The sequence below is a fragment of the Ovis canadensis genome, chromosome 9, assembly GCF_042477335.2.
Source record: "Ovis canadensis isolate MfBH-ARS-UI-01 breed Bighorn chromosome 9, ARS-UI_OviCan_v2, whole genome shotgun sequence".
NCBI lineage: Eukaryota > Metazoa > Chordata > Mammalia > Artiodactyla > Bovidae > Ovis > Ovis canadensis.
Window position 1 is genome coordinate 74506546 of NC_091253.1, and position 19876 is coordinate 74526421.

General features: G+C 30.5%; 1 protein-coding gene across 2 annotated transcripts in view; it reads left to right on the top strand.

Moving 5' to 3' along the window:
* The window catches only part of CSMD3 (CUB and Sushi multiple domains 3), a 1383361-nt gene that overhangs the window by 558995 nt on the left and 804490 nt on the right, over window positions 1-19876 (top strand). Inside the window, exons 8-9 of one of the 2 annotated variants that reach the window (XM_069601113.1) lie at window positions 6624-6701; window positions 14535-14622. In XM_069601113.1, the coding sequence (XP_069457214.1) occupies window positions 6624-6701; window positions 14535-14622 (166 nt within the window). The remainder of the gene's footprint in view (window positions 1-6623; window positions 6702-14534; window positions 14623-19876) is intronic. The other variant, XM_069601114.1, reaches the window with a different exon arrangement.

Here is a 19876-nt window from a genome sequence, read left to right on the forward strand (position 1 = left end):
TACTTCTTATAATCCTAACATTTTACTGCACACCGTAACTGTACGACCTGTTACGCCAAGCATTATGTGTGCATCTGCAGGTGTCTACATAAGTGCAATGGATTTCTGAAGTTGTTCCATTTCTGGAAGACAAGAGAGCCCATATACAAATTTTAGAATCTTTATCCAATAATTAGCATCCACTATTTATTAAATAAAAATAAAAAAAATTAATTCAATCTGGAAGACCTATGAAAATTAGCAAATTGATTTTACAAAATACGATGTCTTCTTTCACACTTATACTTGGTTCAGTTTTCTAAGTAAAAATTTTAGACTTATTTCTTAGTCTGAAGTGGTTGAAAAATAAAATTTCAAAGACATGGTTTAGGCTGATTTTTTACAACTATGAGACCTTATAGCCTTAGAATCTTTTGTAAAAATGAAAATGGGCCTGTTACAAGAATGACATAAATTATGCTGAATACCTACACATATGTTTGTAAGAACTGTTATGATTATATGTTAACATTTAAGAATGGTTCTATACATTTATACCAAATATACTAGTTTGGCCAAAGGATTTGGAGGGGTTTATAATGATATAAAAAAATGAAATTAAAGTTGGAAATCCAGGGAAAATTTATGAATTTGTATAACATCTCTAAACAATGAAAAAGACATAACACAAAATAGTTGAGAAATTTTATGATAGTGCATCCCCAATTTAAATGTCTTCTGAAAATGACCAGATCTTAAAATTATAAATAATTAAATAGCTAACATTTACTGAACTTTTCCATGTCCTGATTCTTGGTATTTGTTGTAGAATTTAAGTATATAACACAATATATGATTATAAATTCTCTTTCAACTAAAAAGAGGGGATCATAAGTGCTAGTCACAGGCTAGTGGGGTAGCATAAATAGATATTTTGGACTTAAAAAATATTAAAGTATCTAAACTATATTCCTTAACTCTAGTGATTTTTAAAAGGTAAAATGCATTATATTTAAGTAGTTATAAAATTTAATATTCATCATTTCTTATAAAATTAATTGATCTACTTCTGTCATTTTAAAATATTTGCACTTTGCATATCCCTAAAATGTAAGTCTTTAAAAATGAACTTTCAGTGTTTTTGAACATGTTTCATTGCACCACTAATTTTTTTATCAAATGGAAGCCAGTATTATTTCTTTTCTTCTAACATCTTCTAAAATAAAATATTTTTGGAAACACTCATGAACCACTTACTAATACGCTGCTGAATTTCTATACTTTTTTACTGTATAGGCCAGAAACATGATTTACTTGCAACATACCTTTAGTCACTTTCTAAAATTACACTACAGAAATATTTATAAAGCTAATATTCTTTTTCTAAGAAATTTATATCCAATGGTAAATTTTACATGAAAGATAGTAAAGAGTATCAGAGTAGTACTACCTAATTTTTACTGGCATCAGTGTAGTTTCTTTTTTAAAAAAATATAAATTTATTTATTTTAATTGGAGGGTAATTACTTTACAATATTGTATTGGTTTTGCCATACATCTTTCTTCTTCTAACGATAATATGGGATGGAATGATCAATTATCAGCCTTCATGTTACATATATTATGAAGAATTATTCTACCAGTGTAGAATGTAAGGAAAAAAAAAAAAACAGTGCTAACATTTTTAGGCCTATAACAGGGAACCACCATTTACTTTCAAACCAATGAAACTTACTTTCAGAACATGGTAAACTACTTCTATAGTCTCTAAACACATTTTAATCTTTGAGATAAAACTAATATTTCTGATTAGTCTTTCCTTCTTCCTTTGCTCTAAATTCTATACCTAAATAATATGGGTAAATTAGTGAACCTCTTAGGAATATATAGAGAAGTTAAACAACTGGTTCCATGTCTTACGGGACTAGAACACAGGTTTCCCAACTTCTGGTCCAGTGAGAGAAATACTACAAATAACAGGCTGTGTTTTAAAGATCTGTAATAAAATCCCTACCAAGTGATTGAATTTCTTCATTACACATGTAAATGTATCTATTGTCAATGTTGAGATGAGCCATATTCTCAAGTTGGAACACATACATGCACACATGAACACACATTAGTTAATTTTGATAACCAAAACAGAAACTGGCAAAATTTTATTAGTGTACTTTATTTATTGAATATAAAGATAAAGGCATGATACTTATTTCAAACTAAAAAGTAGGAATTATTTATCCAGTTTTAAAAGGAGAAAAAGTCATTGTCTATTTGAGAAGTTGAATCATAAATAACCCTCCAATCAATAGGATTCAAACTCTCTCAAAAAAAAATTATTTTCCTTTTAAGAAGGGCTGTAATACTCTCACTTAATCACAGATTTACAATGAACTTATTACCACTTGCAAGATAAATTATAGTCAAGATGCCTACTTCAAATTTGGAAAATTAAGATAAACAGAATTTTGCATTTATTTTTATTGTTGTATTTGAATATAATTTAAGTAGAAAATGAAAAGATTTTTAGATGTTCAGATAATATTTAATAAATAGTGGCCAATGTTTCTCTACAGGAATTCCATACAAATCTAAAACATACTTTCCAATGAAAAAATGTTCTGCTCACTAAAACTAAACATGTCTTTTTTTTCTTTTACAAAGATAAATGTTCTCAAAAATTACAAGTTTTCATTGTATATATATAGCAATGAAATAGAATAAATAATATTGGTGTGTGACTTTGAGGTTATATAGTAAAGAGTGTATCAATTTTAAAATAAGAAAATTGAAGCCATGAAATATTTTATGACTAAATTTTAGAAGCTCAGTGATAGAAGGAACACTTGAAGATCATCTTTTCTAAACCTCCAACTGATGGCTGAATTCCTGTTAGTCCATTTGTGTAATGTGGTTAGTTTCCTAATGGTTTAAAGTGGCACCAGCACTTTGATTTTACAAATGAAGATTCTCTAACATAAAAATAAGCTCATACGCCACCTGCTTCACACACACACACACACACACACACACACACACACAAGTGTTGATATTTGAAACAAAATCTAGCGCATTATCCATATGTAGACATATATGATTATTTTTAATACGACATTGTAAATTTAATAATTTTAAATAAGTAACTTTAGGTGATTAACGTGGAAGTTACATGAGGTTTATGTAACACCAAACAACATCAGTATTTTGGTAAGTTTTTAAAATCCATTTTATAAATTAAAATTCATTGTGAAAATAACAGAACAATATTGATCTGGAAAACACTGCAATGATAATTCTCTATAGTGATTTAAAACTGCATAAATAAGGATTATAAGAACAAAAACAAAATTTTTTTCAGTGTCTTGGGCTTACAACTAAAAAGATGGATTTGATTATGAGCCTAATATATTCCTTTCTGATAGATATTTTCCATAATATAAAATATTATGAAGTAATATGAAAAATTATGAAATATATAAATTTATGAAATTTTATAAATTTATTTTTATGAAAAAATATTTCATTATGTTAAATATGGCAGTATCAAACCAAAAAAGTAATACATGAAAATGAACAAAATTGTTTAGCATGTGAAAAGTGAAAAGCAGAAGAAAATGAAGGTGATGGATCTCTGCATATATGTCTCCATGTCTTGCACTTAATGAAATATATTAAAAAGTTATCAGAACATGCATAGTTTAAAAAGCTTTTCACATAAAAATATTTCATCCTGAGCATTAATTTCTTTCCTTCCTAATTCATGACTAATCAAGGAAACTATCTGAACAAAATGCTCCAGTTAAATAGAATTTACAGTATTGTATATATACATTCAATCATACACTTGTGCAAAAAAAGCCTCTTAAGTACAATAATGCTGCTTCTTTTGAGAAACTCACAGTACAGTGGAAGAGATCAACACAAGCAGCACATTGTCTTTTATCATTTAAAAAATTATATACAACATATTTTAATATCTCTATGATAAAATAAATGTGACATGCTTATAGCTGAAATACACCTGTAGAAAAAGTTAGATTAATTTTATTAAATAAATGTGATGATTAGCAGCACTTATTCTTGATCTCATGGCAATATTTAATATATATTCCTTGTAAAATGTAATAAATATATCTTTTATGGCATATATTTGAAAATTAACATCTCACTGATTTATGATTTAGAGCATATTGTACAATTGGTACTTGCAGTATTTGTCCTCTCAGTTTATTAATATTCAAGAAAAGATATGTGATATGCTCTTTGTATTGAAATTATAAAATTATCTAAATTATGGGTTTACTGTTTAACATATTTTAAAATTTTGGTTAATTTAAATTTTATGTTATTTTTCTATTCACTCCTTTTTATCCCTAAAATGGGTTTTCTCCTGGCTTTCCATCTTCTGCATCTGTTTTATAACTATTTTTTACTTTTTACTTTTCTTCAGTAAAAATTGATAAATAGATGCTTTTCAAAAATAAGGCCAGGTCCTTTCAGAACCAGGAAGCTATTTAAAACTTCTTGGTTTGAGATGGCATTTTCTTAGTTAGATATTGTCCCTGACAGCCAAATAATCAAGTTTAAATGTAAGAACATTACATAAACCTCGTTTCAACACATACATACACACGCATACACTCACACAGAATAGTTTTCATAATTGACTATTTCTAGTAACTGAGCTCTTTGAGCCTCTGGACTTGTCTTTTCCAATTTTCTTCTTTGAGTTTATAATCTTTTCATGTTTTCTTTATTCTTTAAGTATTTCAGATATGTGTTAAAAATACTGTGAAATTTTGTAACCCCTCTGTAATATTAATTTCATTATGTAGAGAAAAGTAGAGGTAGAATTTCTACTTATAATTCATATTTAGATCAGGAGAATCTAGAATTATGCCTCAAAATACAAAATGCAAATTTTGTTAAAAATAATTTTCAGACAGCAGGAAAATTTACAAGTAGCAGAACTAAATTTAAAGCAACCAGACAAATACAACAGTAGGACTAAACTTCAGCTTACCTTAGGGGTTTGGGGTGTGTAAAAGGATTACAACAAAAAATATAACCTGAGAAAGACAGAGCCATTCTTTTACTCTAAATAAAGGGCCTCAGATAAAGACTCTCAAAATTGTAAAGCAGTCATCTAGTCCTAACTACTTATTTTAAGAGAATAGACTGAGATAAAAAGGCAGATTCTTGTCCAAAATCAATAGCTACTAAAGAATCAGATCTTTTAAATCCTACTTCAAGGATCATTTTCATCTTTTTTAAAAAAATATTGTGTATCAGTAGCTCATAACTATATATTTCAGTAAGCCATCAGACTCTGTCTCTACTTTGTACTTTTAAAATTAGCAGAAAAAAAAAATCCCTTCAAAATGCTTCAAAATCAATAAAATACCCTTCATTTGAACTAATTGGGTAAAATGGCAAGTAAGAATTAGTGTAATGATCACTTTAAACCTTCTAATAGCAATCAGTTTTACTGTTTTCAAATTCATGGAATGAACAAAACCTAACTGCCAAAATGTTTCAGGCTATCATTTCTATCTGTAGTCCCCATAAAAAGCAATATGTAAAGCAATTCAAATTATAATTGAGGAAGCTAAATATATTCCTTGCATTCTTGTTCCTGTGTTTTTAAATACAATAATTGTTACTTAAATGTATCATTAGATCAGTTTACATAATACTTTTTTTAATTAGTGAGGTTTTAAATAAAATTTCTTTATTTTACTAGGTGTCATTAAAACTTAAATAAAGTAGAAAGTAGTCTTCTGGACTAGTTTATCACTTTTATGGGAGCTGTAGTTAACAAAATAATTTACACTTAAAAGATAATATTTTCATCTAAAATACTAAAATACTTGAAAAAATGTTTCTAAAATATTCCAAGTTACTTCATTGAGTTTATGTGTTTCTTTAGGTAAATCCAGTCATACCTGCTTTGGTAACAGTGAAATATGCTAGCCTTTTATGATGTTGATTTAATATCATAATATCAAAAATAGTAGCAACATATTTTAGATGAAATCCAAAAAGTTGTGATTCACTTTCATAAATTTCATACAATATAGTCTGAACATTGATCATTGTTCAAAAGCAGTGTTTATGAAATTTGGAAATGGTTATCAGAAGAAATAATAAAATACATTTTAAGTTTTATCAATGATGTCATTTTCTTAAATTTGTCCTAATATTTGTTAAGCTAAATTACTTTAAAAATACTTTAGTTTATTTAAAGAAGGAGATTCATTAAATTCTTCCCACTTTTATATCAGTATTTTTATTTTTCTAGTTTAATTTTTCATAAAATTAGATGAATTCAAATTATTTATGATAGTTAATTTTTCTTTTATTTTTGCTTTTCTACAAAAAGCTCATTAGTGTTTAAAAGTACCTATATATGTTTGCAGGATTCTCCCTATAGAACCTTTACAATTTTTATACTGCTTGGTATTTTTACTATTTAGGAATCAGATTGCTATTTTTTTTTCCTTTATTTTCTTCCGGGTACCCTACATCAGGCTTACGAAAGCAGTTTCTTTAACTTGCATAATACCATGCTAACAAAATTTGTTAACTTGAATTTCATTTTGAAATTGTGTATCCTGATACATGTTTTTGTTTGTTTTCTTAACTAGTGAAAAAGGCCATAGATTTTAAATCTAGAGGATTTAAATTGTTTCCAGGGAAAGACAACAGCAACAAGTTTTCTATCTGTGAGTGTACTCCTTTTTTTGTTTCTTTCTCTAGTGCAAGAGTGAAGTTTGTGGTTGTCTATGTTATTTGTGTGTTTTATAAAAATGTTTGTGTATTTAGCAAATTAACTGCATTAATATCTATATAACATGCATGGTTATTATTCAATATTTTCTTATATTTAAATGCATACTGAATTTTAGGTTAATGTGGTAGACGTTGGAGCTCAGATTGTTTCAAAATGTAAAAAACAAAAACTCTGATCTAGCATGTTGATAACATTCTAGTTTTCTAATTCTAGTATGTGAGATTAAAAAATGAGTAAAAATAATTAAATTGATGATTTCTTGTAGGAATTTTTGTTTGAACATATCTACATTTCAACATAATTATTTTTGTAAGGGAAAATTTTAATAGCAATTTTTCATTTAAGGGAAAAAGATATTTTAGTTTGAGTTAATTTATACAAATCCTTTAAGTCAAGAACTTTGTAAATGAATTAACTAATTAATTTTTTTAAGATAAATCTCATGAAATGAACTGAATTACATATATTTATGTGTGCCCCAGTACACAGTTTTGCTTAATATTCAGGGATTTATAGATCATCTGAAGTTCATCCATAACCCTCAGATTAAGAATCATCAAACTAGAATGTTCATTATTATATGAATATAAATGAACATACAATAAAACATTTAAGAGAGCTATGCATTTAAGATAACTATGCATTTTTCAATATTAATCAATAGTAGTTTATAGATACATATTATAAATTTTGAAAGAAGACATTTATGACACCACATCTGATTTCTAAAATGCCTTATTGATAATAATAAGGTTAATTCTTATAAACACATGTTATTCTTTTTTAGAGAATATATATATTTTAGCATTATTTATTTTTATTCAATTCCAAATGATCTGAGGAAATGTTTAAAATTATTTCTAAAACAGTCACTTACTATATCAGATAAAGGTTCTACCCCCATATTTGAGTTTTATTTGAAACAGTAAATGACATAATTGAGCAATTACAGCAATTATCAAAAGCAAACTTGGAGCTTGTTGGTATCAAATATTTTAAAGTGTTCTAATTTTAATATATGATTTTCACATTTTGTTAGATTTGCGAATATGAAACCAAACATAGGAGATATTAGTAGGAAATCCTCAAACGGGATTACCTGTTTGGAAAGCATTAGTTCATTTCAAAGTATTTAGTCATATAATAATGATTTATTGTTTATTTTAATTTGTTTATTTAGTTAGTTAATTGGAGGAAGATTGCCTTATAGTGTTTACAATTTTGTGTTAGTTTCTGCCATGAAAAGTGAAAGCTCAGTCATGTCTGACTCTTTGCTACCCCATGGGCTGTACCTACCAGGCTCCTCTGTCCATGGGATTTTCTGGGCAAGAATACTGGAGTGGGTTGCCATTTCCTTCCCCAGGAGATCTTCCCCACCCATGGATCGAACCGAGGTCTCCCATATCGTAGACAGATGCTTTACCATCTGAGCCACGAAGCCACCAGGGAAGAAAGCCACCAGGTTTCTGCCATACAACAGCATAAATCTGTTATAATTACAGTGTTATATTTTTAGGATTATAACATATTTTCAAACTAGATATATTAGTTTTTAAGAACAATAAATGATCTATAATATTTTAGGTATAACTATTTGATACATTTCAGAGAGAAAAAATTTTTCTTATAATAGAAAATATGAACAGAAAAATTTTGTTAGATGAAATTATTCTGACATATCAAGTTTTATCATGTCAACATGAAATAAATGTTTGCAAACTTAAATAATTCTGTTTACTACTTTTCCCTTAATATTTTGTGTGGTTAATGTATTTATTTTGGAAACTAAGGAGAATTATAAGCTATTCCTTTTTTCCTTTTCCTCATTTTGGCTAGACAAATGTTATTTTATATGCTTCATACTTCAAAATTTTCCATGTCCTGGGGAAATCAGGCTATTACTGAACATCTGAGATTTATCAAGGAATTAAGATGTACATAACTCTACATCACCAGCAATTATTTTATAGTATATATAAATGTATCATAATAACATGATGTATACCTTAACAGTAAACAATGTTACATGTCAAATTTATTTGGCGAAATAAAAAAAAAGTTGTATGTAGCTCTTTATACTTGGTACATTGCCTTAGTGGACATTCATATTATTTTCATTGTTCTTGTATAGTGGTTATGAGGGTGAACAAAAAGGGGATTAAGACATGAGTGTGTCTGGGGAGACAAACCCTAATTAAATATATATATATGTATATATTTTTTTCTTTTTTAACTAAAAAATTACTTTTAAATTGTCAGGAATACAATTATTGAGACAAAAATAAGAAAATTAGTCATAAAGCAAAATATGTTATTTACTTCATAATTTTAAAATAAATTTTGCATTCATCCATTATAGCTTATGTAGGAGGTAAAATACACTCTTGAGCTTTCTTATTTTTATTTTTGAATATAAATCCATTTTCAATAAGACAAAATTATTTTTGTCAATTCTTTGATAGTCACAAAGTAATAAACCAATATAATTTTACATTTTATTTTTCTACAATTTTTTCCTCAAATGTTTAGTACCTATTAATAGTTTAAAATATATATTATCTATGATTGATCACAGAGAGGTTTATAATGCTTTAATTTTTTATCATTATCATACACTTGTTATCAAGTAAGCATTTGGGTTTTCATCTGTTTGAATAAGTTATTTAAAACAGGGCCAAATTTTCAAAGAAGACAGTTTTTATCTGACATTAAACATTCACATAAAATAAAATTATAAAGCTTATATTATTTGAAAAAACAATTCTATCACAAGAATTTCCAGAAGTGAGCATAATTACAGAGGACATGAACTAAAGACGTTTTCAAGTGTGTCTTCCCATAATAGCACCTTTAAATTTTAACTAAGAAGTAAATAAGAGATTTAGGAAACTGCAACAGTTTTCACGGGAAGAATTTCATTGTTTAAATGGCTAATTCAAATTATTTTTCCAACTTTGGTACCTGATGTCTATGTAGTCTCTAATTATATCTTGTTGTTTATCAAACATAATAGATTTGCAAATAAAGTAAAAACTATTTTTAATTTATAGAATAAAATATTTTTATATTTAAAAATGTTGACTTAATTGAACTTAGTCTTGCCCACTTTTTTAATATTATATACTATATAAAATTAGATGGTTCAGAAAACTTGCATATAATAATAGTATTTTATTCTGATATTGACTAATTTTATAGTGTTTTCAAGCTAAAACATAGTATAATATAGTGCAAAAAGATTCTTATAGCATATTTTATAAATACATATATAATAAACATACTTCAATGTTACATGAAATGACAATTCATCCAATTTTTAAAATTCTGCTTTTAATTTTAAATTCTGCTCTCCTCTCTGTTTTTTTTCCTGCTGATATGTGGTGAAAGGGATTCATATTGTATTAGTAGTAGCAGTAGTAATGATAATAATAACAGTATTATTATTATCATTAAGATCAGAGCAAAAAGAATATTCCCATAGTCATGTTTTTTTCAAGAGACAGGGCCCTGTCCATGTAATTAATTTTTAAAGAGCATGCATATTCTTTTACAACTTATTATTCAAATTGAAAGAAGTAAAAGTGATATATATTTGTCCAACTGTTTGAATGCCATTATTTAGTGAAAACAGGTGATTGAATGGATACTAACTTCATTTGAATGTCTAGCATTCAATGCATTTGAATGCATCACTAGCTACAGAAAATTATCTAGTATCTAAATATCAGAAGGGCTTCTCAGGTGGTGCTAGTGGTAAAGAACTCACCTGCTAATGCAGGAGAGGTTATATAAGAGAGAGGTAACATAAGAAAGAAGTAATATAAGAAATATAAGAACTAAACCAGCATTTTTATGCTACTTGATTATTAAAAGGTGTTTCCCAGGTGGTGCTAGTGGTAAAGGACCCACCTGTCAAGGCATGAGACATAAGAGACATGGGTTCCATTCCTGGGTCAGGAAAATCCCCTGGAAGAGGGCATGACAACCCACTCCAGTATTCTTTTCTGTAGAATCCCATGGACAGAGGAGCCTGTCGGGGAATCTACTTAGTAGCATGCATGCAAATATAAGAAAAATAGATGATATACTTTTTTTTTTTTTTTAGTTTTAAATACTTTAACTAAAAAACCTTAAATACATATATCTTGCAGAAGCTCTCCTATTTTCTTCACATTTTAAATTGGGAACTTTTTCGCCTATTGTAGATATCCAGAAACAGTAGTTTGAAAGGTACTTTTCAAATAGACAAAAGTAATTTGACAATTAAATCTTAAGAACTGGGATTAATTAAGTGAGCATGGTGAAAATTATAAATATGCTTTGCATTATTCACTATCTGAGCTACTAGGGAAGAAAAATAAAATATTTGGAAAAGTGTTTTAAATTTTAATTATTGATACCATTTTTCCCTTCTGAACTTTCTGTATAGGATGGAGTAAGGGTTAAGAGTAGAATTTCTTGAATCAGTCTGCCAAGGTTGCAACCTAGACCACGGCAGAAAATAGAAATAGGACTTTCGAAATATGTTTTAACCTCTCTATCTCAGTTTCCTCACCTGTAGGAAATGTATAATAATAGTAGCTACCCTTCAGATTCTTGTGAAAATTAAATGAGTTGATACATGTAAAAGGTGTAGATTGCTGCTGCTGCTGCTGCTAAGTCGCTTCAGCCGTGTCCAACTCTGTGCAACCCCATAGATGGCAGCCCACCAGGCTCCCCCATCCTTGGGATTCTCCAGGCAAGAATACTGGAGTGGGTTGCCATTTCCTTCTCCAGTGCATGAAAGTGAAAAGTGAAAGTGAAGTCGCTCAGTCGTGTCCGACTCCTACCGACCCCATGGACTGTAGCATACCAGGCTCCTCCATCCATGGGATTTTCCAGGCAAGAGTACTGGAGTGGGGTGCCATTGCCTTCTCCAAAAGGTGTAGATTAGTTACTGACATATAGTAAGTATGATGTAAGTGTTAGCTGCTGTTAAAATTTATATTAAACTAGGTAATAATGATGATAAAGTGGAGAAATAAGACATTTATTTATTTTCAAATATATTCCCCCATTTCTATACTTATATATAATTTGTGTTATAAATTTAATATACTAATGTAAGATGCCTGTATCATGCCACTACTTTTTCTTATCTCTATCATATGTTAAAAAGTCACATTTTAATGACATATACTACAACATTTTCAAAAGTCAGAGATAAGAAACACAGTGCTTCCCATAGAAAAAATATTCTACTCACTGTAAACAGTGTATAACACATTATTTTTAATTAAACTACTAGGAAATATTCACTGAGAAATCATTACCCCCATCTGGGTACTGTAGGAATATTAAAGTAATTATAGCTTTTTCCTTATCTTTATCAAGTATATATTTGTATATACAACAAAGGAATATGAAACTATTACAGAGTATGATAAGATAATTTAAAAATTAAATATAAAATTGTTCATGTTATATAAAGAGGAAAGTAAAAGTGAAAGTGAAATCGCTCAGTCATGTCAGACTCTTTACGACCCCATGGACTGTAGCCTACCAGGCTTCTCTGTCCATGGAATTTTCCAGGCAAGAATATTGGAGTGAGTTGCCATTTCCTTCTTCAGGAGATCTTCCCGACCCAGGGATTGAACCTGGGTTTCCTTCACTGCAGGCAGACGCTTTATCATCTGAGCCACCAGGGAGGATTAGAATATCTGAAAAGAAATGAGAGATTGTGTTTTGCAAAAGGTGGGACTTGAGCTGAGTCCTAAACATTATATATAGAATTGTGATAGCTAAAGAGGAAGAAAAGGAAAACATGAAGACTTGGAGAAGGCACAAAACAAAGAAGGAGCATGGCTAACCATTAAACTTGCATAAAAATAAAGAATCTGTTGGACTTGGGTTATGGATGTATCTTGGTGGCTATTGGGAAATATAATAGACATGCTTAGAAATCTAGAATCATAGGATATTTGGACAGTAATGAAAGCTGTGTTTGAGAAAGTTTAATTCTTTTCTAGTACTCAAGATGAATTGGAAGAGAATGATAATAGAAAAAAAAATCAAGGATTAAGTTAGATTTGAGCATGCACATGAAATGATTAGATTTTTGGTAGGGACCTAGTAGGCCACTGAAAGATCAGGAAGGAGCTGGGGGAGGAAAAAAAAAAAGATACAACCTTAGGTTGGAAGTCCTTAGCAAAGAGAGAACTTTTCAAGTCATGAAGAAAATTCAGCATATTGAGAATTGCGGATCAGTGCCTTTAAATCTGCCCTCTGTATATGATATAAGCTAAAGTAAAAGAGTGGCCAAAAGAAAACATAATAACAAAAACCAGAGAAGTAAAAATAAATTAGCAAGTCAGCAGACCCAGAAAATGAAAACAAAAAGTCACATGTATTGTATGCATTAGTGAATTTATAATTAAGTTTAGAGCAATAAAACTATATGTGAGGGTATATGAGAAAGTAATTTTTATAGAATAAAAGTGCAAACACAAAATTTCATACCTAGTTGAAAATATGATGGATTTATCAGAGTTATGACTGTTGGTCATACTTATCTTGATAAGCAAGATACTTATCTTGCTATCTGATAAATCAATTTAAATAAGTTGACAATCCATGCTAAATGATGCAGGGATCCAGTGTTTTTAAACATTGACTCTTCATTAGAATCCCCTGGAAGATTATTTAAAAAACAAACAAGAAAACAACAACAAAACAAACTGGTTCACAGTGTCTGCCCAGAGTCATTGCATTAGAATATCTAGACAGGAAAGTAAGCATCTGTTCTTTCAAAAAAGAAAAAAAAAAACAAAAACTCTATAGGTGATTCCAATTCACAGTGTAGGACAAGAACCGTAGCAAAGTTTAGATTTTTTTATTTCTGGAGTCTCTACTCAGGTCCTATTCCTTTCTTTAAAAAGCAGATAAGTTGATGAAGAGCAAATAAAAGTTATTCTCCAATTTGCTATAGGATTGAATTCGTGAAACAGTGTCACTCAGATATTTCAGACTTCATCTGGTTTAATAATCTTCCCACTAAAAAAAAAGATTTCTTAGGAAATTATTTATTTACTGTGATTGCATTCACTGAAAATATGAATACATAATTTATTAATAGGCTGTTCTGAAGAAACTCTTGAAAGTGTACAATGACTAAAACATAGTCACGGGACTTGTTAAAGGGTAAACCCTTAATTTATTAGATTTTCAGCATTATAGCATAATTCAATGACATGCTTGATAATTTGCACCACAGTTTTATTTTCACATTGGCAGAATAAATTCCTTGTTATGTACCAGTTAAAAAGTGCCATTATCCTTAAACTTTTTCCATAAAGTTTTATTTTTATAAATAACAACTTTAAAAATAACAAGTATCTGATCACACTGATATAACTGGTAGTGACTTCTCTGCTGCCAATAAATAATGGAAACTCTGGCAATGATACCTAGGGAGTGCATTACCAGAGATTTCACAATTTGATAGTAATTAAAAATGAAGTGTTAACTGTTAATGTGTTAATATTCAAAGTAGTATGTCATTGAATAGAAACATGAAAATTATGTTTTATATATCCACAAATTAAAGTGTTTTTGCTCTCATTATTGGTTTATAAAATTATATTTAACTTTCTATGTGTAAATTATAGTGATTGGAATAATAAAATGCAAGAATATATTTTATGTACAATTTGAAATTAATATCACTCTTGATTTTCTAATCATACATGTTTTGATTCTTTCTTTTCTTGTTTTCCTGTTGTTTCAGTAAATGAGGGAGGTATTAAGACAGCTTCCAATTTATGCCCAGATCCAGGAGAACCAGAAAATGGGAAGAGAGTTGGATCAGATTTTAGGTACGATTTTAAATTGTTTATTTCATTATTAACTTTGTTAAAGTTTATTTTAATTTAAATTTCAAATATAACTAATAATATGGAGATGAAGATGTGACTTAAAAGTGTGGCAGCTAGATTTCACTGATGTGTTATGATTAATAATATTTCACTGAAGTGACTAATTAAATAACATCAAATTTATTAGGGAACTGTTTGAAGTTTAAATGATTAATTTATTGTCATGTGATATGTGGGAGAAGTGAGTTGGATCCCTGGGTTGGGAAGATTCCCTGGAGGAGGGCATGGCAACCCACTCCAGTATACTTGCCTGGAGAATCATCATGGACATTGGAGCCTGTCAGGCTAGAGTCCATGGGGTCACAAGAAGTTGGACATAACTGAGCAACTCAGCACAGCACAGCACAGTAAGTGAAAAATCATGAGATTTAACTTGAAATACATGAGTTTGAATTCATATTCTGGTGTTTATTAATTGTCTGATCTTGAGTAAGTTTTTCAATCCTGTCTGCCAGAGTTTCCTCTTCTGTAACATGTAAATCAAATTAACACATAGAATGATGTTTCAAATGAGATACTGCATGTGAAATCTTCCTGCAAATGTTCTATAAACATTTTATTTAAAAGAAAATTTAATTTGAATAAGTTTTATCTCCATCTTAAATTTAGTGTTTATTTTAAAAATTGAAATTAATAAGTTTACTTACAGCTTAGAAAATATACGTAGTAGACTAGGCTTCCCAGGTGGTGCTAGAGGTAAAGAATCTGCCTGCCAATGCAGGAAATAAAAAAGACATGGGTTCCATCCCTGGTTCGGAAAGATCTCCTGGAGGAGGGGACAGTAACCCATTCCAGTATTCTTCACTGGAGAATCCCATGGACAGAAGAGACTGGTAGACTACAGTTCATGAGATTGCAGAGAGTCAGACATGACTGAAGCAATTTAGCACACAGAGCACTCATGGTTAAATGTGTCAAAGGAATAGTGCACTCAATAGTATGGTAACTATTAATTTACACTATGACACAATATTTTTTAAAAATATTGAATTTTCAGTAGTCCTCTGAATGTAACATTTTACAAACAAAAGATACAAAAATCCTATAAAATACTAAGTGATAATTTAGTTCACAAATACTATTTTCACAAAATATCCATGATATATTAAATTTAAAAATGATAATGGTTATAGTTTCACATACTACACATGTACATTTTTCTTTATTCTGTTTGTATAAAGGACAAATGATATGCTGAAGAAATTCCCGGTGACTAAAAAGGTAGTTCTTATAATAAAAACCTATGAATATTTTGTCTCCATGGATCATTTGACTTAAAGTTATATTTTGATATTCTTGGAGGGGGAAACAATATTATTTCAATAAGAATAAAATTGTAATTTTCTAAAAAAATTGCAGAACTTTAACCAGGCTGATAATTAATATGGATAATATTGTTTGAAAAATCACATTAAAAAGAAATTCAAAAGACCCGGAATCCAGTTAGAATTAGAGCTTAATAAACTAAGTAAGTATATTAAAAATCAACTAAATCTCAGTCTCAGTAGTTAAAAGTGATATTTTATAGACTGCAAAGTGTCATCAGTATACCTGGTATTTGTACATGTATTATTTATTTAATAAAAACCCTATAATAATAAAACCTATAATAAAAAACCTGTTTGTTATTTTATTCCACTTTGGCTCAGATGGTAAAATATCTGCCTGCAATGCAGGAGACCCAGGTTCGATCCCTGGGTTGGAAAGATCCCTTGGAAAAGGGAATGGCTTTCAGAGAAGGCAATGGGAACCTACTCCAGTACTCTTGCCTGGAGAATCTCATGGATGGAGGAGCCTGGTAGGCTACAGTCCATGGGGTCGCTAAGTGTCGGACATGACTGAGTGACTTCAATTTCACTTTTCACTTTCATGCATTGGAGAAGGAAATGGCAACCCACTCCAGTATTCTTGCCTAGAGAATTCCATGGAAAGGAGAGCCTACAGTCCATGGAGTCAAAAAGAATCAGACACAACTGAGCAACTAACACTTTTATTTTCACTTACAAATAATAAAACTGAAAGTCTGCTTATCTAGCTAATAATTTTATGGAGCTGGAATATGAACTCATTACTTCCTGATTCTATATCCTGACCCTTTAATCACTGTGTTACATTATGCTTTGAAACCAAACAAACTTCATTCAGATCCCATTCTTACAATCAACCATCAATATATGGTCTTTTCTGAGGATGTTTTCCTCAGATCTAAAAACGGTAATACCTGTTTCCTAGGATTGAGGGGAATATTGGATGAGATATGTAAACATGGTAGCAAACTTAAGACTAATAAGCATTTAATTCTAGCTGCTATTACAGTATGGAAAGGTAACTGGAAATAATTATCATTGATGTTAGTATCTATTTTGTCTCACTTTTTACAAAAATATGGGGTTTATTAGAAATAGGCTTGTTACTATTAGTAATAGTAATATAGTGGCTTAAATTACCTTTCAGTAAATTTCAAATCATCAGATTATCCTGCAATAATTTTTTAGGCTCCCTGATAGATGTTAAGAATCCAGGAGCTTTCAATCAGGCTAAGATATACTCTTATAATTTAAGAATATTTAAAAATATTATGGAGACAGAACAGTTACTGTATTTTTGGCAACTAGATGAAGTTCACAGAGGCAAATGTTGAACTATGTGATAAAGTGTGGTTAGAATCTGTTATGTAAAGACATGAAGTCCAGAGACCAATTATATATTTATACATTCATTATTTACTTGTTTTGCTTGCCTGTTATGTGCCTGGCTTTGAACCAGGGACAAATAACACACATAACAGCAGACATAGTACATGTCCCACATAGTACTTCAAATTTAATGGTGAAAAAAGACTATAATTAAATGAATCTCAAAAGAAAGTACTGTGAAGTCAAAAATTGAGGATAAAATTGTCAGGATAGGATCCCACCCAATGTAAGAAGGTCCCACTTTCATTGATACCAGAAGAATTTTATGCCTCTATTCTACAGGAAAGGAAGAGCCTCACACTCATAGAGAGCTTGATGAGCTATTTCAGGAAAATGAAGATCAGAGAGTCTAAATTATAGAATGTAAATTGGAGAAAAACACAGAATGCAATAGAAAAGTGGTAGAATGAAGTTGAGATGTGGAGAAACCAATCTCTTCTGCAGAGGAAGCAAATTGGCAGCCATTCTACCTAATCTGGTCTGAAGATATGTTTTGTTTTAAACACACGGTGTTTTTTAAAATATGAGAGTCAACATTTGAAAATCAGGAGATTTTACACACCCACACTCATACAATCATTCAAATATTTTTGTAATTCAGTTTTTAGATTTTGCCCCTAAAACCAATGTACCTTTCTTGCAACATCTACTGGAACCTATTAACATGTGTTCCCTTTAGGAAGAACAAGCTCTCTGGTTCACAGTGGTCACTCCTAGGCTTCTTCACTCATTCAGCTTTCTTCTTGTCATTCTGTCACTAAGTTGTGTTTGATTGTTGCAAACTTATGGATTGTAGCATGTCAGACTCCTCATTTAGCTTACCTATCTATTAAGGAAGGCTATAAAGAGTTGTGAGAGAAGGAACAGATTCAGTTTGTCTTTTCAGTACATTATGCTTCATACTTTAAATAAAGTAAATAGAAGTTTTAGTTAGAAGGCCACTGAAGTAGTCTGGATTTAAGATGGTAGAGACTTGTAATATGGTAATTGCAGTGAACTAGAATCTGTGACCTAGGGCGAAAATCTATGCCATTTCATGATGTGATGAAATTTAAGAAGCTATTTTATCATTCTCATGAGTGGCAAGAGAAATAAGTGTAAATGAAGCCAGAGAAAGAAGTCCTTAAAAGGGGGTCCAGGATGTTGAATACAATTGAAAAATTAAAAATGATGAGGACAGAATACTGTTAAGTTCAACAACATGAAGGTTGTTGGGAAGAGTGATTTCATTGGAGTGACAGAGGTTGAGACAAATTGAGATAATCTAAAGAGTGAATAGACAGTTCGGATAGGTAATAGCTTTGGAACATCAAATTCCGTAAAGCAGAAGAATAATGGGTAAGTTCTGTAGTCATTAGGAAGTCAAAAGAGATTTCCTTTTTAGAGACACAAGAAACCAGAGCATATTTGTTGGTTAATATAAATAATCCTGTAAGAGGAAAATACTGATGATAGGAAAAACAATAAGTGAAAGAACATAACTCTTTTGGAGAAAATAAGCACAATTCCAAGGGTGGGTCAAGGTTTTGTGATAGGAAAATGAGAGAGCTCATGTTTAATAATTTTACTTTGGTAATGATGCATCAAGCAAGACCCTATATATCACACACACACACACACACACGTTCCTGTCTCACAGGAGATGGGAATATATAGGAAAGGAGCTTTGAGAGAAAAAGCTGGAAATAGTAATCACCAATAGTGGGAAATCAAGTTTGGTATAGAAACAGATACACAAGGAATCACAACCTCCACATACAGAGGAAGACTGGTTTACTTAATTGAAGGACCAGCCTCTGTCCCATGTAATATAAAATACCTTTTGTTTATTGGCTTCATATCTGTTAAGAATGTTTTTCTCTATTATTCATATATTAAAAAACTCTACCAAGACAGTTTCTAAAGATTTGCCAACCACCATTGCTAAAGTAATGACAGCCCCTGAATGTATTGGCATGGGATCTAGGGAGAACAATTCCTATATTATTTTCAGGTGGAATATATTTTTCTTTGTAATGCACAAAAAATATTTAGGAGGTAGAGTGGCTTCCAATTTTTTTATATTGGAAACACTATTTCCAAGCAAATCAGAGGTAAAGCTTGATAGTAATTACAAGCTGCCAGGTGCATGGCAGGAGTGAGGGAAAGACAGGAATGTCAGTTCAGTTCAGTTCCATGTCTCAGTTGTGTCCGACTCTTTGTGACACCATGAACTGCAGCATGCCAGGCCTCCCTGTCCATCAACAACTCCTGGAGTTGTTGAGTTCTCTCAAACTCAAGTCCATCAAGTCGGTGATGCCATCCAGCCATCTCATCCTCTCTCATCCCCCTTTCCTCCTGCCCCCAATCTCTCCCAGCATCAGAGTCTTTTCCAATGAGTCAACTCTTTGCATGAGGTGACCAAAGTACTAGAGTTTCAGCTTTAGCATCATTCCTTCCAAAGAACACCCAGGAACAATCTTTGGAATAGACTGGTTGGATCTCCTTGCACTCCAAGG